At 50.6% G+C, this 21,927-nt stretch overlaps 1 protein-coding gene across 5 annotated transcripts in view; it reads left to right on the forward strand.

Annotated features, from left to right (window-relative positions):
• The first annotated feature begins 1,443 nt into the window (after positions 1 to 1,443).
• Positions 1,444 to 21,927, forward strand: part of ETV6 (ETS variant transcription factor 6) — a 270,828-nt gene continuing 250,344 nt past the window's right edge. For 4 of the 5 annotated variants that reach the window (XM_070049388.2, XM_008259620.5, XM_051850775.3 and 1 more), the window contains exon 1: positions 1,444 to 1,965. Coding sequence is in view for 2 of the 5 variants with exons in the window: in XM_008259620.5 (XP_008257842.2) it covers positions 1,933 to 1,965 (33 nt within the window). In the remaining 3 variants the exon portion in view is untranslated. Of the gene's footprint in view, positions 1,966 to 14,393; positions 14,460 to 21,927 lie in introns of those variants that run through there. The other variant, XM_089304595.1, reaches the window with a different exon arrangement.

Genomic DNA, 21,927 nt, shown 5'->3' on the forward strand with positions numbered 1-21,927 from the left:
AGCAAGTGGTTTATGGGACTTCACCCAGCCCCGGGACAGCAGATCCTCTGCAAACAGGAGGAGGAGCAAGGTAGACGGAACCTTGTGAAGGGGCAGGAGCAGGTGGCCAGGTGTGGACAAGACTCGGACTTCCAGGTTACAGAGCCCCACTTCTCCTTTATGGCAACAGGTCTCTCCCCCACCCTTTCATAAATGCTAGTTCGGAGCGTGTTGATGAATGTGTGAACCAAAGTATCCACGGGGGTCTGCACGCATTTACACACAGTGTGGAAGGGTGAAGGGAAGCGGGCAGGGAACATACGGGTGTACACGCATCTACATGTTTATACTATGTATTTATATATTCGTGACATGCGACGGGGAAAACATTACAATGTGTCGCTTTCCACCGCACACCCACACCCGAAGTCCCTCGGAAGCCTCCTCGCGACGGGGTCTCCAGCCTGCCCAAGCAGCCGTCCACGACGACGACCCCAGTGCGGTGGCCCTGGGACCCGAGCCCGCCGGCTTCCCGCGGCTCCCGGACACCCGCGCCCCCGCCGCAGGCGCGCGTCCCGCCACCCGGGTAGCCGCGTCGCCTCGGTCGGTCGGCGGCGGCCGCTGTTTCTTTAAACGGGCAGTGGATTTCCACACGGGGAGGGAGAGGGGTCAGCGAGGGAATGCGGCCGCCTCGGTGCCCGGCCCGGGAAGCGCCCGCGGCGCCTCGGCGTTCTCCTCAGCCTAGCGGGGTGCGGGTGGCGGACCGGGGGAGGCGCCCCTCTCATCCCGGGGCGCCCCGCTGGCGTGGCCCCGCGTCGCGGGCCGCGGCGGCCGGGCTTTGTGTGAGGCGTCGCGCGCGGGCGCTCGGCTCCCGGCACCGGCCCGGGCGCAGCTGTAACCCGATCCCCCATTTCCTGGTGGCTTCTCTTAAAGCGGCCGCGGTCCAGAAGCAGAACAAAGGCTATTGTTGCATTTCCTCCTTCGGATTCCGCGTTCTGACCGGAATGCCCCCTCACGGATAGTTAGGCTCCTGGCCGCTGCGCTGGGTGTGTGAAGGGGAAACGGTTTTCTTTTTTTTTTTTTTTTTCTTAAAAATAAATAAATAAATAAATAAACCTTGCGCATTCATTTCCCTGCGTCTGCGGGACGGAGCCGGGGGAGGTAGGCGCGGTGGAATAAAGCCCGCTCGGGGGGCGTCTGCAGACCCCGCGTGACGCTTGCCAAGGAGGCGTCCTGCGAGCGGCCCGCGATTGCGGCGAGCAAGCGGGGCCCGCGCGGCGCGGGGCGGCCCCGGCCCGGTGCCGGGGGGCGGGGGTCCGCGCCGCGCGCCCCCGGCCGCGCCCCCGCGGCGCCCCTCCCCCGCCGGCCGCTCGGCGGCGCGATGCGGGGCTGTAACCCGAGCCCGTATTTCCTGGTGGCTCCTTTAAGAGGCAGAGCTCTGTGCTGGGAATTCACGTCAGTTTCTGCCCTGAAACTCTCAAGATCAATGAGCAAAGCGCTTTCTCAGTTCTGCCTTTCAGTTTCTCTCTTCCAGGAAGGAAAACATTCGAGGGCGCGAGCGGGGAGCGGCGGCGGGGGGCGGGGGCGCCGGCCGCGGGTGGGAGGAGAGACGCGAGGCCGGCCGGCTGCGCCCCGGGTCGCCGCGCCGCGCCCTGCAGACCCCGCGGCCGCGCTCGGCCCGGCTCCCACGCCCCCGCGCGCCCCGCGCCCCGCGCCGCTCCGCCGGCGCCCGCCCCGCCCCGCCCCGCCGCGCCGCGCCGCGCCCGCCGCCGCCGCCGCCGCCGCCGCCGCGCGCGCTCGCAAGACCCCCGGGGCGGCTGCCGAGGGGGCGAGATGCTGGAAGAAACTTCTTAAATGACCGCGTCCGGCTGGCCGAGGAGCCGTTCGGGGTTGGGGAGAGGCAAGGAAAGTGGAAAAACACTGAGAACTTGCTGCTCTCCCCCGCTGTGAGACATGTCTGAGACTCCTGCTCAGTGTAGCATTAAGGTAAAGCCCCGCTCCCCTCCCTCTCCGGGTCGCGGACCTCGCGCGGCAGCGGCCGGGGCAGGCGCGCCGGGCTCCCCGGGGCGCGAAGGGCAGGGGATGCGGCTAGGCGGCGGCGGCCGTCCCCTTAGCGTAACCTTGCTGCCGAGCCCCGGCCGGCCCCCGGCCCCGTCTCTAGCCCTTCTCTTTTTGACAATGAAATGCCCGTCACGATCGCTCAGGTGGAACCCTGGGTGCTTCCATCGCTGTAAAACACCCACTGTAATTAGTGCGCTTAAGAGGGAAAAAAAAAAAAAAAAAACCTGCCCCTATTCCTACACCCCACATGTGATTGCAATGAGATATAACTTTTCTTCCCGAGGGGTGGTCTCCTTAGGGGGGGAAAAAAAGTTCTCCGGCCCCTACTCGGGTAGGATTCTTTTTTTTTTTTTTTTAAGGATTCCCTGGGTCTGTCGGATCATAGAAGATTTTCCCCCCTCTGATTGTAATTGCAAGCGCGGTGGGAGAGTCTGTCCTGGTGTCAGCTTTTCTTGGGCATTGCACAATGAATTTTTTTTTAAAAACCAAGGTGAATCAAGTTGCTGAATAGTTATTTTATTCCAATGCATATGAAAGTTGAGCAATCCCCCAAGTAGAAAACTCCTGTGGTGCACGAGGAAAAAGCAGTGAGCGACCACGCAGAATGACCTTCCGTGACAGTGCACGACTCCCTGGCTGCGTTTTGCAGGAGAGTGGACATTAGCAAACGCGGCCCTTGGTGTCCGAGTGGTTGTGCGTGTTGTAGCTGTCAGTGCAGTGGTGCCTACCGCGGTTTGTTGCTTCTAGAAAAAGTTGTTGTAAAGTTTGCTACCGTTGGGAGGCAGGGTGAGTGGTTGGTCTCCCCCTCGCTGCTTGTCTTGTGCTCGCATTTCCCGGGGCCCGGCAGTGCCCAGGTGTAAGGCTTTTTGCTTCATTGAGGGGCTGCTCCTGCGGCTGCTGGCCTGGCCTCTGTAGTGGGTGTGTGTGGGACGGACACGCAGAAGCCATGGGCTGATCACCTGCCTTCTTCTCTGGGGAATCAGGAAGCCCTGTCCCTGTGCCTGACTTTTTCTCCCCTCTTTTCAGTTGGGTTCTGTGGAGGGGGGAAGGTGGTACTTTATGATCCTTGCTTACTCGATCTCCATGTTTAGTTTTTCGTGTTTGCTTATCAGGAGAGATTTCTAAAGTAGGGCTAGTGTGAACCCAAAAGGTAGGTTGGGTTTCTTTGTTTTTGCCTCATGAAAATGCCCAGTGGAACATCTGAGCTTCTGTGCTTGTGAGTACCTGGGACTGGCAGCCCGTCCGTGGGTGTGGAGGGGGTGCCACAGTAAAGAATGTGGGGTTCTTTGATACTTCAAAGCCAATTTCTTTTGTGGTATAAATTAGATTCTCCATCGAGTTCAGGAAAATCCTGCGGTATAGATAATCTAATTTATTTGACACTTCATAACAAAAACAGAGGTAACTAAATAATAGGGTATTAGATCAGCAAATTGTATTTAGCTTGATGGCGATAAACCTGACACCAGGAAAATCTGGACCAACTCCTGGGCCGTAACTTTAGGCTGAAAAGAGAAACAAGTCTTTCTGTAACTTTTCTTGACACCTCCTCTTAAGAGATTGGGTCTCTTCTGTTCAGAGTGGATTGTTTCTTCATATTCTAGTGGAAGAGGAGTACACATTCCCTTTCCATACCCACACATACAGAACCAAACCCAAACAAAGCAGTTTCTTAAATGCAACATGAAAATTGCAACTGTGATTTGCATAAGGTAATTTTTTTCCCTTATGGCTTATACTCTCAGTTCTTTTTGGGTGCCTCTTCATCGCTGTGTACTTCTGTGTAATTAAAATAGATGGAACGTTCTTTAGCAGTCAAGGAAGTACCACTCTTCTTTTTGGCTTGTGCTGTGTGGATCCAGTATGTGGGTCTTTGCTGAGACCATGTACGTGTCCATTTAGGTGCTTATCTGTGAAGAGTGTCTCGCCATGGAGATGGTTTAATTCACAGTGTTCCAAGGACCGGGATTATTCCAGGTCTTCTGAAAACATTCTGGGGACGGGTGCTCGTTTGATGTACTTCTTGGGATGTGGTACAGTGAATGCACCGTAGAAACTACTGAGACCCACAAGCAAGTTGCTTGCTTCTAGAAGGGCTAATTCCAGGGTGCAGTAAACCAGACTTTGCAGTGGGGTGGAGGACCCATGTCAGCGTTCCAGGGATGGGCTGATGACATGTGCTGAAGACAAGCCACCAGGAAGGCTTGCTGTGCACGTGGAGAGGTTTCTCTCCCCCTCTCCTCTCCTGCCTTACAAACAGCTGGTGAGCAGCAAGCAGTAAATTCCTTAGCACTGGGGAGATGCAGCTCTGAGGGCTGACCAGAGGCAGCCGCAAAGGGAAGTACTTTGTTTACTTCTCAGCCGTGTCCTGTCCATTCTCCTGGAAGGGAGTTGGGTCCTGTTTGGGAGAAGTTGCCAAGGCCAGAATGTCTGAACCGGTCAGTGGGTGACACCTTTGCAAAGATCACGTATGTGGCCGTGATTGACAGGGAGTGCCTGATCAGGCCTTTTATCTTTCTTTTGCATTTTATAAGCATCTTTCGTTCACCCAGGGAGGTGAGTGTCAAACCCACATTTTTTGACTGGAGGAGAAGAGAGGTTGAGGAGCACAGGGTCACTCAAACTAGTGGAGCTGACTGTATCTGTGCACTGGGCTGCCCTGCTGTGTGTCGTGGCCCTCTCGTCAGGAGAGTTTAGGTGCTTGAATTCCTGAGCATTCGGGGTTGCTTGAACGCAAGGACGGGATCGGCTCCCGGTGTAAAACATCCAGTGTGTCTCAGGACTGCGCAGCTGACGGCTGGTCACAGGAAGGAGGAAGAGGCTGTCTTTTCCATCATCGGCTTTCACCTTCAAGTCACCTGTTCAGTTTTAAGTTCAGCCAAGTTGCAGTGGAAAGTGGTTATGGCCCAGCAGATACAGTCTTTTGTAAGGCTTGGCACAGTGCTTTAGTGGGCCAGGGCTGCCCAGAATACAAAAGCTAGTCACATGATGTCCTTGGTCCCCTCTCTCCCTGCTCTCCTTATTGGTCGGCTTTCATAGCTGAATGCAATCTCTCTCTCTCTCTTGCTCTCGCTCTCTGTATTTTGTTACTAACTAGGAGACTCTCCGAGCTCTCCTGCTGGACTCTGAGCCCCTTGGGTTTAGTGATGATTATCTTGCTGTCCTAGTATGTAGCTTGGCAGTTGGCACAGAAATGTTTCTCTGTAATGTTTGCTGATTGAGAAGGGAGGTGTGGGAGGACGTGAGCACTCTTTCCTCTCTCTGTCCAAGTGTAACCTCAGGGTGACAACGCCTTCCTCCACTTGCTTGCATGAGTAATAGGGCCAGCCTGCTGCCTCACAGGGGCAAAGCTTTTCCTGCATGTCTGTTCAAAAACTGTTACTTCAAAACTTATTTATTTATTTTCATTACTTCAAAACTTATTTATTTATTTTCATTGTATTTGAAAGGCAAAGGGAGACAGTCAGATCTCCTATCTGTAATTCATTATCCAAATGCCGACAACAGCCAAGGCTGGGCCAGGCTGAAGCCAGGAGCTTGGAACCCAATCTGGATCTCCCACGTGGGTGCCGGGGAGCCAACTGCTTGAGTCCTCACTGCTGCCTTCCAGGATCCATATTAGCAGGAAGCTGGGATCCAGGATCCAAACTCAGGCTCTCTGATAAGGGATGTGGTATCCCAAGCAGCGACTTAACTGCTGTGGCCAAATGTCCACTCCTGTCCAAAAGTTATGAATAGAATGCTTTATTATTTGGACAAAATTCTCAAAAACTGCTCTTGTAACTAAGTAAAAAAGGAATCGAGCAAAGGATGCAATGAAGAGGCTTGAAGCCTCGCTTGGAAAGGTTCCAATGAGCAGGCCTTGAAGGGTCCCTCGGTTTCCCTGACGGTGGAATGTGGGCCTTTTTGGCCATTTGGAGTTGAGACACCTTAAGGATCACCTGGACCAAACTCCTATTTTTGTAGAGGGCAGTATCAGTGGATTATTGCATGAACCGGGTTTGGAGCAGTACAGGCACACTGGATCTCAGGCCACAACATTCTGTTGCTTTGTACTGTGTTCCCAGGAAAGGCCAAGGAAATTTGAAACAGTAGACTTCACCCTCCCTGGCACTTCTTCACCTGGTCCATTTTAATCATGAGCCACCAGGTCTGAGGGCACAGAGAGAGACACCAGGGAAGGTGGTGTGTGTGGGCGCATTGGGCGGTGACGGTGACAGTCAGGTGTGAGAAGAGGAAGTCGTGGGAGGTAGGGGATGAGGGAAGAAGGGCTTGATGGACTTGCCAGAGGGCACTTCGAAAAGTTCTTGCAAAATGGAATTAAAAGCTTAGTTCAGTTGGGTGCAAAAAAATTTCAAAACCCAGGCATTGTGGTATGTGGGCCACCCTTTGCAGTCTTGTGGTCCTGCTTTGGATTGAAGGCACTAGTGGCTGCTGTCAGGTGCCCCCAGAGCAATCCTTGAGTTGGCCATGGACTCTTATTCAGGGTCATCCAAACTTATTTCCTCTCTCATTTATTTGTAGGGACCTCTGTTGCAAACACCAAAGCCTGCCAGTGTGATAGCTACCCAGAGAGGGGCCATTAATGGAAAGTATCCTTTTCAGGGCTGGTGCATCAAGAAAAAAAAAAACAACAACAACAACAACTACCCCAAGTGGGAGCAGCAGAGTTGAATAGAACTAAGACAAATCTGTGCATCTGAGTGGCGCTGCATTTCTCCTATGAAGGAAAGGAAGAGGCAGCTTGGCAAGCACTTCCTTTTCATTACCAAGTTTTAATTTTTTAAAAAATTATTTATTACTGCCGGCGCCGCGGCTCACTAGGCTAATCCTCCGCCTAGTGGCGCCGGCACACCGGGTTCTAGTCCCGGTCGGGGCGCCGGATTCTGTCCCGGTTGCCCCTCTTCCAGGCCAGCTCTCTGCTGTGGCCAGGGAGTGCAGTGGAGGATGGCCCAGGTGCTTGGGCCCTGCACCCCATGGCAGACCAGGATAAGTACCTGGCTCCTGGCTCCTGCCATCGGATCAGCGCGGTGCACCGGCCGCAGCGCACCGGCCGTGGTGGCCATTGGAGGGTGAACCAACGGCAAAGGAAGACCTTTCTCTCTGTCTCTCTCTCTCACTGTCCACTCTGCCTGTCAAAAAAAAAATTATTTATTAGAAACTCTAATAAATTTATCAGAGAGTAAAACTCTGGTTTACTCCCCAAATGCTTGCAGTGGCTGGGTAGGGCTAGGGCTGAAGCCAGGAGCCCAATCCCTGGTTACTGGTCCTGTTTGGCAAGGACCTAACTACTTGGGCCAACAGTACTCTCTTCCAGGCTTTGCACTGGTGGGGAGCTGGAGTCAGGAGCCAGAGCTGGGATGCGAAACCAGGCATCCTGACGTGGCAAGTGGGCATCTTAACCACTGGACTAAATGCCTGCTCCTTATTACCGAGACTTAAAATGTGCCCTTGGGTGCAGATGTCCCAGCTGAGTGAACCAGTGTCAATAGAAGCCCCCCCGGGTGCAGCGCCTACTGGCATCATGTGCGTTTCTGTGAGTGCTACTTCAGAGAAAGCCCTGCAGCTTGTTCTTGGGCAGTCTGGCTCTGCTGTATTGGTTGTGGGATGTGTGTAGCGAACCATTCTCTGGGTGTGTGTGTTGAATAGGACCAGTGTGCATTTACTCAGGGTTCCCACCCACAAGGGACCCAGCTTACACTGCTCATTGCCAAACCTAGTATTTGGGGAGAGGAAAGACTAGATGACATTAGGGAGAAGTTAGAATTATAGCCTATTACATCACACACATTTTTATTGATATTTGGGATGGACAAGAAGTAGTCTAATAAAGTGTTTCTTGCTGGGACCTCTGAGGATGCGCCTCGATGAATAGGCAGGATTGACTTGTGCTCCACGTCATCCATTGGGTGGGCATGAGTGCCACCAGGTGCTGGAAACTGTTGACACCACCACAAATAAATTATTTGTTAATTTGCTTGTCACCCTTTCATCATAGGGAGCATGTGCAGTTCAGCCTGGGCTTGGTCTAAGAGATCAGGAATTTCCTGAGGATGAGTGAGAGAGGCCTGGGGAAGGTGGGTGTCACCCCACGTGGAGTGTGGGTTCCCACAGAAGCGTGACGGGTCACTCGGTCCTGTGGGCTATGCTTATGGGAAAATGGACCTTGTGTTTCGATGATTTTCTATGTAATTTTAAGTGTCTGCTGTTTGCATGGTCATTGTTCCTATAACAACCAGGATAGTGTTTTTTTCTCTTTATTTTATTTGGAGAGAGAGAGAGAGAGAGAGAGAGAGAGAGAGAGATATCCCATTTGCTGGTTCACTCCCCAAATGGCTGCAACCATTGGGGTTGGCCCAGGCCTAAGCCAGGAGCCAGGAACTCCATTTGGGTCTCCCACATTGTGTGGCAGGCCAAAGTACTTGGGCCATCTTATGCTTCTTTCCCTGGCACATTAGCCTGGAAATGGGGCAGCCGGGAACCGTTTGTGCACACTGGCTTAACCTGCTGTGCCACAACTCTGACCCACAACCAGGACGGTTTACGGTTGTGCAATGGCTGATTCTTCACCAGGCCTGTTCTTCTCTTCCTTCCCCTCCTCTTCCTCTGTCATCATCTCCATCATCATTTATTTATTTTTAGAAAGAAGAGAGAGGAAGAGAGAGTGCTTCCATCCACAAGTTGACTTCTCAGATGATCACAGTGGCTGGCTAGGGCTGGCCTGGGGGCTGTGTGCTTGGTCCGGGTCTCCGCTGTGGGTGGTAGGAACTCAACCAGTTGAGCCATCACCACTGCCCCTGAACATACACATTAGTGGGATGCTGGAGTTGGGAGCCGACCTGGGTATTGAACACAGTCGCTCTGCTGTGGGAGGCGGGGGTCTTAACCACTAGGCTAAATGCCCATTCCAGTGTCTTCCATGTTTCCTGTCCGCCCTTAGTGTTCTCTCACTAGTGATGTCGTGCCACTTGGTAGCTTTCATTTGGGGCCCTTCATCTTTTTCTGAGAAGCCTTTCTTTTCCTGCTCTGCGTTTCTCATTTCTCTCGGTGCCTAATTGCGCCTTTATTACGTGGTTGGAAGTCTTCGAGGTTGTGTCCAGCCTCAGGGACAGATGCTGACTTTGCCGGCATCACTCCCTGTCCAGTCTCTTCTTGCCCAACTTCTTTCCTCTTTAAAGTGTTCAATCTGAGAACATAATAGCTTTTCGTCTCCTTGAACCAGCCCTCATGCACATCTTTAATACTGTTTGTGTGATTTCTGGGAATCTATTTGAAGTCTTTCTGGTGTTTCCTGATCCCACCCCTCTTCCCCCATCAAAGGAATAGACTTTTTTTTTCCTCTTCCCTTTTCTCATAATAGCCTGACCATACTGGCCTTTTTCTAATTTACTTGAATGAAGAGAGAATTTTGACCATCTGACTTCATAAATTTCTGAATTTGAACAGCTTTAATGAAGAGGATTTTCAGAGCAGATGCAGGGATGAAGCAGAGAGAGCAAGGAGGTCGTGGAGGTAACAAACAGAAGGGGAGTTAGGGAGCGTGATGCAGATTTCCATGAAACAGACTGGGGAGCTGGGTCTGCAGCATGGACATGGCCTGGCTGAGATGGCGCTGCTTGACTGCGGCCTTGCCAGTCAGACCTGGGGCTCTGTGCTGGGTCCACATTCAAGCGGGATAAAAAGCATGCAAGACTTCCGAGAGCTTAGCTTCCTCACTAGGACTCCTGGGTAGGGTTACACCCCTTTGTGTGGCCCTACAGACTAAGTATTAGTGCTCATAATTATGGCTTCCAAGTTCAAGTTTGAATTAGGAGATTTAAAAAATGAGAAAGTGTAGTGTATTTTAGATAGATATTCAGAAACAACTGGTATAAAAAATTTTTTTAAGATTTATTTATTTAAAAGAGCTACAGAAGAAAAGAGATCTTCCATGCACAGGTTCACTCCCCAGATGGCTACAACAGCCAGAGCTGAGCCAGGCAGAGGCCAGGAACCAGGAGCTTCATCTGGGTCTCCCATGTGGGTACAAGGGCCCAAGGATTTGGGCCATCTTCTGCTGTTTTCCCCAGGCCATTAGCAGGAAGCTGGATTGGAAATGGAGCAGCTGGAATGTGAACCAATGTCTTTACGGTTGCTGGCATCACAGGTGGTGGCTTTACCTTCTGTGCCACAATGCTGGCCCCTATGTTAGGTTTTAAGTTAAGCTTCAGACATTTGGATGGATGATTTATGAAAAATACTTTAAAAAGTTATTTTTAACAATTTATTTGAATGGCAGAGTGACAGACACACAGAGAGACAGAGATGGAGAGAGATCTTCCATTCTCTGGTTCACTCTTTAAATGGCTGGGCTGGCCAGGCTGAAGCCAGTAACCAGGAACTCCATCCTGGTCTTCCACATGGGTAGCAGGGGCCCAAGTATTTGTGCTATCATTCACTGCATCCTCAAGTGCATTAGTAGGGAGCTGGATCGGAAGTGGAGCTGCTGAAACTTGAACCTTCACTCAGTACGGGGTGCTGTCATTGCAAGTGGTGACTAAACTCACTGTGCCACAGTTCTGGTCCCCAAAATGCTTTCCTCCCCAGTGCAGACTTCTGCATGCTCCCGAGGCCTTCTGTACTTCTCCAGGTATTTTCCCTTTGTATGGGGGAGTCAGACAAATGGAAAACACCTCATTTCCTGAATGACCCGGAAAGGGTGTGTTGCCCTGCGGGAGTGTGTTCAGGTATGTAGGTGGCGCTTCAGCGTGTTTCCAGTCACCACTGCTTTAGAATTTGAGTTGAGTCTTATCATTGTTAAGTTGTTCTTTGGTTCTTACCCATAGAGCTGACTTCCCTTAAGGGGATTGTAGGTTTCTGAGAAGAGGAGTCCACTCCCTGCGGTATTGTGCAGTGCTCCTTGGAGAGGAGCCCAGATGCTGGAGCAGACACACTCCCGAATCTTGGTTCTTGAACATGAACTTGTTCAAGTGACTTAATCATGAGCTTGTTAACGCACCTGAAGTGGTCATAAAAATTCATGTCTCAGAGTTGTTGGGATATGTAAATTGCCTAATACCACACCTTCTGTTGAGGGGGAAAAAATCCTTCTGTGGCTTTGAATCTCCTCCACAGCAGGTGGATCCAGAAGGGACTAGACTTTCTCCAGTCCTGTGCCTGCACTGTATGAGGGTATAGCAAAAAATTTTGAAATTGTGTCTTCAGCAAGCTCATGTAAAATGGGTTTGGTGAAAAACCATGCATGGCTCACCAAATGGCTTTGCACCAAAATGAACTTGTCTTTTAATTCCATGTTTCCGTGAACTTTTTGGAGTCCCCTTATGCGACTGAGAATGTGGAGCCAGAGATGTTAATGGTCTTGCTGAAGCTCACACAGCGGCTCGGTGGTTATGACCTGTTATGATCCAGGCCTCTCAAGGTGACTGCCTCCCAGCATAGCGCTCTTGTCTCTCTATCCCTCGGAGGTGTTCACATAGCTGGGGTCACCCAGTGCTCAGAAAAGCTCCTATTTTCACTTTAATCAAGCACAAGACTCAACAACAGGAACCTTGCGCCAACTGCAGTTACATGATCGTAACAAATGCCTTTTGCATCTTACAGCAGAGTTTTGAAGGAAATAAGTGGTATGGTTCTGAATAGGTTTCCAGAGATGAAAGAAAAGGGGAAAAAAAAACCCAAGTCTGGGAGTACTGTACAGTAACTCTAACTTGCGTTATTACTCAGCTCTCAAGTATCCGAATGTATTCAGGGGGCTGCTTGTTCATACAGTTGCTTCTTATTTGCCACTGGGGTGAGACTTGAAAGAGAGCATCAATTCTTGAGTCTGCTTTTGTTTAACAGCCCATTCCATGTCTGACCACAGAACAGACACTGTTTGCCGTGGGGTGGTGAATTTCCCGTTTCAAGAGCAGGGAGTAGATGGCCCTTCATGGGAGTTTAATTATACAGAGGAGTGGGGAAAAAGCCAAATTTGTTACTTTGGGGCATGTGGGAATCTTTCAGAATTTTTCTTAGATGCTGAGCGGCTGAAGGATCTCTCTGCTGCAGCTGCATTCTTTTTGGTGGGTACTTAAAACGCGTTCTTGAATCTTCTTTTGTGTGAGAGGATGTCAAAAAGTTTGTGGAAAATAGAATTTTTAAAAGGCAAGTTTATTTTGATGCAGAAATTTTTTTTTTGAAATTCATGATGATTTCCTTATGATAAGCATTTTCCACGAACTTCTTAAAAGATCCCATGTAAATACATGTTAAATGACATGAAATGCAGACTGGAAAATGACCCTCCTAGAGGAATGGTGATCAAAATAGTATGTTCGTTGTCTTGTGTTCCTTTCCCATGAAACAGGTGTGGCCAACTTCATACTGTTGAAGAATGAGCTGAGCTTTGGGGGCAGGTGTTCAACATAGTCGTTAAGATACTGCTTGGGATGCCCGCATCCCACAGAGTGCCTTGAGTTCAAGGTCGAGCTCTGCTCCGGATTCCAGCTTCTTGGAGGCAGCAGATGATGGCTTAAGTACGAGGGTCCCCGCCACCCCGTGGGAGATCTGGGTTGGGAGATCCTGGCTTTGCCCGGCCTAGTCCTAGCTGTTGCAGGCACCACTGGATGGAAGATCTCTCTCTCTTTCGAATAAAATGAAAACAAATAAAATTTCAAAAAACTAAAGGAGAGCTGAGGTTTGGAGACCCACTGTTTGCTCCGCACTTCTGCAAGCCACAGATGAGAGCTCCTGAGTTCTCAGCTGCCTTGCACCCTCTCCAGGAGGTTCCGACAGGCCGTGTAACTTTATCTTCCTGTGCCTGTCTTTCTGATGAGGTCAGTAAGCCTTGCTTCACTCACGTCGCCCTACGTGAGGCAGCAGGAACCCAAGATGAGATGCTGACTGTAAAGTATTTCCTGGAAGAAATGAGCTGCAGATAGAAATCAGTCTTGCAATTAGAAGATCAACTCCCAGAAAACAGCCTGCTTGTCTCCGAAGTCACCTGTTTCCCCAAACACTTCCTCTTGTTCCCTGGTGAAAGTGTGAGTCTCAGTATGGCGGCTGAAGGTCTGGCCCTGCCCAGAGAGGAGAGGGGGGCTGTGGGCTGCCCACTTCCCTGCAGGTGTGGCCCCACAGAGGGCTGGGGTCGCTAACAAAGAATCAAGGTCAGGAGACGGCTGAGAACTAGCATGGTGTCAAGTCCAGTGATTAACACTTGGATAGGTAGATCCACCCTGGCCTGGCCAGAGAAAGTACAATGAGGACGTCTGTGAGAGGCAGACAGGCGTCCTCGAAGCTTCTCTCTGAACTGCTGTGAGGAGCTCAGGCTGGGGAGGGGAACTTTTTCCAGTCCTGGTTCCTTGCTAATTGCATTTTTTTCTAGACCCCTGGCCTTTCCCACACTGCCCCTGACCATCTCCCCCCGCTGCATCCAGAGCAAACTGTGTTGTGGTGTCTCCTGGCTCACCCACGTGGCCCAGCTCATTGTTTTCCTGTATTGATTTGTGATCACAGGCTGAGTACACAGAAGGACATGTGGGAGCTGTGTCTCCCTGGGGTGGACATTGGGCCACTGGTTTGGATGCTTGCATTCATCAGAGTGCCTAGATTGGAGTCTTGGCTCTTCTCTTTGTTCCAGTTTCCTGCTTATGTGCACCATGGGAGACGGGGGGTGATGGCCTGAATGCCAGGGTTCCTGCCACCCAGCTGGGAGACCTGGGTTGAGTTCTACTCCAGGCTTTGGTTTCAGCCAGGGGCTGTTGCCAGCACTTGGAGAGTGAACCAGTATATGGGCATGCTCTCATAGTCTCTCTCTCTCCCTCCCCCTCCCTCCCCCTCCTTCCCTCCCTCCCTCCCCTCTCCCCTCTCATAAACATTTTTTTAAGTGAGTTTTCTCTGTGGGCGGCTTTGTGTGTTTGTGCCCGAGTCCCTGCCGCAGGGTTGAAGGACCCCTGGTTGATTGGACCCCTGGTGCCTTTCATAGCTGCTGTCTCCTCCCTTTGGCTCATGATCTAGGAGATTTGAAATATCCCTGTCGTGAGTGCCCGTGACTAGTGCACTGTGCTGTTGAGACCCGTGATTCTTCTGACTCACGGGCCTTGAGTGACACCAGTGGCCCGTGGTGGTTGGGGACATCTGTTCAGGGACCACTCTGACTTGGCGCCCTTGAGTCTGGTCTTTGTACTCAATGAGGTGCACCTGCTAGAGAGTGGCCACTTGGGAATCAGATCTGAGGAAGCGATTCCCCAGCGTGGGTAAATCTCTTCTCCCCGACTTTGAGGCGTGAGTGACCTGATTTGGCTGAGCGCAGCTCCCGTCCCCTGGCAGGCCGCCAGCTCCTTGTTTGACTTTGTGCCGTTTGCTCCTTCCCTTAGTCTGCTGACTCTGATACTTCAGGATGAGATGCAAGGAGGGAAAGTTGGAAAGCACTCGTTGGAAAGGTAAGAGCGTTTTCCCTCCGAAACAGGCTGCCGTTCTCAATGCTGTGTTGGACTTTCTTGAACCTCTCAGGCTCTGGGCTACTGGCTGGACTGTGTGTTAGGAGTTGAGGGTGCACTTCTCTACCTGCAGAAGTCAGCTGTAGGTCAGACCCCACTTTGGAACACGATGGCGTCTGGGGAGAATGTTGGCGAGCGCAGCCCCGCTGGAGTGATGATCCTCTCGTCTTTTCAGCATGCTGTAAGGCATCTTTAACTTCCATCCAGACGGGCAGGGACATGGGCAAGGGGACCCAGGTGTTAGGTTACGTCCCAAGTAGGGCACCTAGCGGTACATCCATCTCACAGGCTTCCACTCTTCCTGGCACCTTGACATTACTGAGCTGCCTGCCCTTAGAAAATGAACATGGAGCCCTGACATTGACAGCAGCGTATTTGTTTATCATCTCCAGGTGCATGGCAGTGTGCTTTGCTGGGAAATATGTGGAACAAGGCCTCAGAGAGGGAGAAAAAAAGCCTTAAAAATGCAAGGAGGAAAGATGGGCATTTGGTACAGTGGTTAAGACACTGCTTGGGACACCTGTCTCCCACAGCAGAGTGCCTGAGTTCAAGTCCTAACTCCGCTATCCTTTCCAGCTTCCTGCTACCTGAGAAGCAGCAGGTGATGGCTTAGGTATTTGGGTCCCTACCACCCATATAGGAGACTTGAATTGAGTTCCAGGCTCTTGGCTTTGACTTGGCCCAGCCCCTAGCTGTTGTGGGTATTTGGGGAGTGAACCAGCAAATGAAAAATCTGTGTCTCTGTTTCTCTGCCTTTCAAATAAATGAAGGTAAATTGGAAAGAATTTCTAAATGCAAGGAGGAAGAGAGGTTGAGAGCCAGGCAGACCCCACCAAAGGCCTTGTTTGCAGCAAAGGAGGAAGTGACTGAGCTGATGGCACAGGCCACTGTTAACATCATCTGGCTCTTCTGAGAGTTTGTTTGTTTGCAAACTTGGTCAGATGGCCCAAGAAGGCTTCTGTTGAGTAGGGGGTAGTGCCTAAGTGTGCTTTTGTGGTTAGCCATGGTGTTGAACAGTCTGAGTGGAGGAAAAGGTGGGCTGGGCACATTTTCATTTCAGCTGTGGTCTTCAGAGTTTACTGTGGAGGAGGTGTGAGTGGGTGAGAACATTGTCCTCTTGCCTCTTGGTTGGTTGATATCTAGGTTAGAGGTGAATGTGAGTTCACAACACAGCCTGTTTCTTATTTGGGTGCCTTTGACGATGACCTGCAGAACCTGGTGTGGGCAAACCTAGGTACCTTATCTTGATGCACACATTTCTGATCTGCTAAGTCAGCACGTGGATGGCTGGAAAGACTTCGCAGCTCTTGATCCCGAATGGGTGTCTGTTTGTTGTTAGGTCTCATATTCTGTGGGTTTTTCTCCCTTTGTCTTTTTGGGACTTCTTGTGAGATCTTTGTTGGCAAGGTGCTGCTACTTTGGGGATGTTCTGGCTGCGTTCCGTGCAGGTGGGCACACACTGATCCAGCAGGCTGCGTATCGGCCGGTTTGCTGTGCTTGGCGCTTCGGGGGCTTTTGTGAGACCTTTTTCCAGAAGGGACCCCTCTCAGTGAGCCCAAGTGTCCCCAGCGCACAAATTTCAGACTTTGGGGGAAAGTCACAGTTTCAGGTTCACTCTTGGTCTGCATTGAAAGATTTTTCCACACACTAACACCTAGAATGTGGATTCTTTGGGTCAGAGAGATGTTGCTAGGCAAGGTCACTGAAGGCTCAAACGTACGAACCACCACTGCAGGTTAGAACTGGTGTGTTCTGGGGAGAACAGTGAGAAGGGAGCTGACACAGTGCCTTCATGTGCTATTTTTAGCTCCAGTCATGTCTGTGTGGTGTGACTTGTGCTTTCTTAGACATCATTCTGCTTTCCTTCCAAGGGTTTTTTTTTTTTTTTCCTGGTGACTGTTTGCTTGCTCTGTGCACACACACACATTGCATGCTCATGGGATCATAAATTACAGAAATCGTGGCATAATCTGTTTCCTAGCATATAGAGGAAAAGACTGCAGAAAATGCAGCCTTGTTATAGCAAAGAAACCTTTACATATAGATGTAAAATATGTCTCCTTGGAGGATTGGCTTTGTGATGGGTTATAAACGGATTGTTAAGCAGCAATGTGAGGGGCTGTTAACAAGCTGTTTCTGAGAGCGTCTCCTTGGGCTGGCCTGGAAAGGTAATGTGGACGTATTGCTGCTCTGGAAGACTTTGCCTGTGGTGTTTATATGTTGGGAGTTGGTGAGTGTGTGTGTGTGTCTTCAGTGCTGAATGAACTGAGGAGATCATTTAGAGTGTTGTTTATTTTCTCCTCTGCGAGTGTCTGCATTCTAAACTGGGTGATGTTTTGCTTTATTTTTTTCAGCTGGCTTAGATGAAGAGGCATTTGGTCAGCCGCAGGGTATAAATCAACCAAAGTTCAGAAAGCTTCAGTGTGTTTATGATAATAGCCACTTTCAGGATTTATGCTGTAGAATACCTGCGTGGATAGGTAAACCACGTCCCCACCAGCAAACTAGCATTTGGGGTTCCAAGTTCAGCAATGCAGGGTTACCATGAGGCGTCTAATCTTGTTTGAACTTCTTTTCACATTCAGGTGACAGAGCTGAAAATCACTCCCTGCCAGTTTCTGCTCCTTTGGATTTTCGTGGAAGAGAACTCTTTCTTGTTACTAGGATGCCATGCCTCGCCTGTGTTAGCAGCTGCTGTGTTATAAAACAGGTGTCTCATGTAATCCTCTGACGGGATCAGTTTGCTGGCCTGGCAAAGCCTTATTATCATTGTTGTATTTGTGTCTTTTGTCCCACAGAAGTCAGATACTGCCAAGAGGGTTGATGAGCAGGATTAACGTGAAACGACATGGCAGCTCTTCTTGGTGGAGGTTTCTGTTACCAAAAATCTGCCCAAGAGTTATGTCGTAAAGACAGGGCTAAATAAAACCTCAGGATACAGATGCCAGGGAGGGACCATCAAAATTAGGATCATAAAGGAACAGTTCTGCCAGGTCACCTCCCTGTGATTTTTCAAAGGCCAGCTTAAAGCCAAGGTCACCAAAGAAGCCATCCAGGGCTAAGGGTAGCAAATGATGACCGTTCTCTCATCCGTGGCACTCTGGTCTGTTATTGGTGCTTTTTAAATTTTGTAAAATATATTTTCATTTTCTATTTGAAAGACACACACACACACACACACACATACACAGGGAGAGGGGAGAGGGGAGAGGGAGACGGAGACGGAGCGCAATAGAGAGAGAAGCAGAAATCTTCCATTAACTGATTTACTCCTTTAATTCCCCCAATAACCAAGACTGGGCCAGGCTGAAGCCAGGAGCCTGGAACTCATTCCAGGTCTCTCCTGTGTGTAGCAGGAAGCCAAGTACTTGAACCTTCATCTGTTGCCCCCCAGGGTGTGCATCAGCAAGAAGCTGATTTGGAAACAGAGTAGCCAGTACTTCACCCAGGCACTCTGCAAGGGATACCGGCCTCCCAACTCCCAAGTGGTGACCTAAGCACTGTGCCAGATGCCTCTGCACTATTGCTTCTTAACACTCAATCTGGTGCAGGCTGACCTTCTTTTTCTACCCTAATTGTTGCTGCTTTCTCTTTGACCCCACATTTGTCAGTTGCTTCTAGCTGTAGGGTCTTCCTACCCCTGTTCCGTCCTCTTCAGTCCATCCTAGAGTGATTCTTTGCAAATAAAATGATTCTTTGGGAGCTGGTGTTGTGGTGTATTGGTGTAGGTTAAGCAGCTGCCTGTGACGCCAGCATCCCATATGGCCACTAGTTTGTGTCCCAGCTGCTCCATTTCTGATCCAGCTCCCTGCTAATGTGCCTGGGACAGCAGTGGAAAATGGTCCAAGTGCTTGGGCCCCTGCACCCACATGGGAGACCTAGAAGAAGTGCCTGGTTCATGGCTTCAGTCTGGCCCAGTTCTGGCTGTTGCTGCCATTTGGGGAGTGAACCAGCAGATGGAAGATAGCTGTCTCTCTTTCTCTCTCTCTCTGTAAATCTGCCTTTCAGATAAAATAAATACATCTTAAAAAAAACAGATTGCAATTACAAATTTGATATTTGATTATATCCCTGCAACCCAGCTCCTCCTCATGACCTCCAAACCCCTTTGCAGTCTGCTTTGCTAGTGACAGCTCCCACCTCCCTTGCCATGTTATACTCCAACCTATAAGTACCTACTCTTGTCCCAGGCCTCACGCTGAACTTTCACGCCTGGAATCTTCCCCTGATCCTCTATCTGTATGGCAGCCAGCTCATCATCGGAAGCCCATTTCTTAAGCCTTCCCTGTGGCTGCCAGGCACGATGTCCTTGGCACAGCCCGTTGAACATGCACGCCTCTGTTCTTGACCGTGATCCCTTCGCAGTGTCGTTGCTCGTCATCCTTACTAGAGTGAAAGCCCACTGAGGCCAGGAATCCATGGAGTCATATTTTCTTTGCCTGGCACAGTATATGCTGGTTGAAAGGAATTTTTAAAATCGGCAAGTACTTATTAAGCTTCTATCAGTTTGGTGGGCTTAGTGGATGCCTGGCTCTGTGATAAATAACACAAATTCCTGGCACAGTTGAAATCTTGGGCACATAACTTTGGAAGACAGAGGAAGAAAGAATGGTAGGGACCTTTTTTTTTTTTTTAAGTCATGCTATAACCACATGGCAGAGCCAGCACTACCTCTCCTAGTACCTCTGGTGCTCCTGTGAGGTTCATGTGTTCAGCATTCACCTACACACAAGGCACCTGCTCAGCTTTCTCTCCTGGGTGTCCATCTTTCAGGAGAGGAATGTAGACAACTGGAAAAAAAACTTGAGAGCTTTGAGGTAGGATGTGCTGGGACAGCCCCACGTGAATGAACTTTGCACCCAGATCATCCGCTGGCGTGGCCCAGGATGTCTCCGGGATCTGGGGACGGAGCTGATGGCTGTTTGCTATAGCTGTGTGTAGGCTGGCCATAGCTGGCTGTGACACTCTGGAAACAGCGGCCATCACCCATGGGAGGGGCTCCAGTTGGCCTCCCTCCTCCTTGCCGTACTAGCTCACGGGCAGAGATAACCTGACAGAGCGGCGCAGCTTTCGGAGCCTTCTGTGAAGTCTGGGATTGCCTTTCTAGGAAAAGGGAGGAAGGTGGCCCTTTCGTGGGGTCAGCTCTGCTCACCCTCCTCCTCCAGCTCCCGTGGATTCTCATTTGCAAGTATCTGAGATGAAGATCTCTTTTTGCAGCTCTTATTTTCCTACCACTGTGTTGCTTGGGGGCACTGCTGCATGACTGGGACCGCAACTCAAAGTCACATCTTCCAGACGCCAGAGGACAGCTCCATGGTGTTTGTTTAAAGAGGAGGCAGAGTGTGTTAGGTTATGACTCCGATCAGTGTGATCTGATGTGTGTGAAATAGACCAATCAAATGTCAGGTATTTTCAGCTCCACGCACACACACTTGGACCACCCACCCAAGCCCAAAGGGCTCATTTTGCCCTAATTCTTGTTTTTGACATATAGCTAGGATTCTGGCCATTAGGATGTGTGAAAAAGTTCCAGTTTCCTGAGCCCAATCAGACTCCGGCAGGGATCCTTTTACAGTTCCCCCAAAAACTATCTCATAAAGTTTCCTGACTACCTGCCAGGGGCTTTCATGTCCAGACCCCCACGGCAGCTGCTGTTGGCCTTGCTGCCCTTGACCTGATCCTGGCTACAGGCGGCTCAGCCTCCATGCTGGTTCTCTCGACCTCACTGTCCTCACAGGGAGCCTGAGAGCACCCCTGCTTCTCTCTGATAGGTTACCCCAGGGTTGGGAATTATTGTAGAATGCTGGTGTAGGCCTCTGGGAGCAGAAGAGCCAGGGTCTGTGTGTCAGCGTGAAAAATATGCACTTCTGAAGCTTCCGCAGAAGGTGGCCAGTAGGTGTGTGCTCTCCTGTGGACACTCAGCTTCTTCACCTTGAACATGGATGATGGGATGTTGTCAGAGTTTCCCACAAAGACCCTTGCTCGGTGCCTTCACTGCCAAGGCCGTTGCTTCCAACACCATCTCCTTCTCTCTCTTTCCTCCTGACTTCTTCCTGGTGAGCTTGGGGGTCCAGGGACTCTGGGGACCTGGAACTGAGTGCTCATGAGACTTAGGTGTATTTCACAGCCTGATCTTGAGACCACACCCCCACTTAGTTCTGTGCTCCGAGTTCTAGCCACCTGCTTGCGAGTGCACTTGTGAACCTCCTCCTGCAGTGGTTTCACCTGGAGTTGCTTCCACATTTGACCTGCCTTGGATATTTCTGGCCCTTTTTCTTCAGGAGCTGTTGAATGCAAGCTGAAGTGTGGTAATAAGTGGCCACATAGCTGTGTGAAGGGCCGCCTTCCTCTTCCAACCACTCCAACAGAAGTTAGCCTGTTTCTCCAAACCCTGCAGAAGCGTATGCTGTCCTCTGTCCCCAGATAACTCTCATCAAAAATAAAATCACGGGAGACCCGAGCCGTACACGGTGAAGGTGATACACAGTTACCAAAAATGCCACCCACACCTGGATCTTTTCTGAACTTTCTTCCATGTCTATGATCCCTGGCCGGTATTGAGCAGGGCCGCGTTGGGATGTTTGTCTTTGTTCTGGATGAAAGTCGCAGGGACACTTAAGCCTTAAGCTTCAGGGCAGAATCTGATCACAGGCTGAGATCAGGAAGAAATTTTCCCCCTTGGTATCCTATTGCACAATTGCCCAACCAGGTGTGCTACCTCTGTTAAACAAACACACGGAGCACGCGCCTCCTTACTGGTCATCTCGAGAGCGGGATGTGGGGCTCTGTGGGCCAGTGGCCTAATTCATACGGCAAGCGTGCCGCTCTCGGATGGAAGGTGGCTGCCTCATTTTTGCCTCTGCTTGGCTGTGCTCCAGGTGTGCTGTACTGATCTCAGGGTCGCACCTTCAGATGCCTACATCTGTGCAACCCTCACTTTGTGGGAGAGTAAACATTCGGCCTACGTAGAGACACACCCACATGCACAGGCGCACATATCTTTGAAAAAGTTTTCCGTAAACTTGCTTCCTCTTTCCTGGGCTTGGCTGTAGTTCCTGTACCACATCACACTCGTGCGCATTCCCAGAACATCAAACCATGGTTCACAAATAATAGTAGGATTCTTTGACCATAAGGCCTGCAGTTGTTGATCTTGGGCTTGGGTTGTAAGTGACTTCGGCGTCTGTGAATCAAAAGAAGCTGGGGAGGAGAGACCAGGAAGGACTTTTCCTTTGCTTTGCTGCTTTTCTTCTTTGAAGGGCTCTGGCTGTGCTGCCTCTGGTGCAATGGGATAATTAGAAGCAATTCCCAGGCTCCCCTGCCCGCCTGCTTGGCTTCTTCCTCCGCGTCCCTGTCTCCTGCGAGGCAGCACTTCCTCGTGTCTCTATTCTTAGCCTGCTCAGCTGTACCT

Source organism: Oryctolagus cuniculus, chromosome 9, assembly GCF_051225735.1.
Source record: "Oryctolagus cuniculus isolate XC-2025 breed Fujian yellow rabbit chromosome 9, ASM5122573v1, whole genome shotgun sequence".
NCBI classification, from domain to species: domain Eukaryota; kingdom Metazoa; phylum Chordata; class Mammalia; order Lagomorpha; family Leporidae; genus Oryctolagus; species Oryctolagus cuniculus.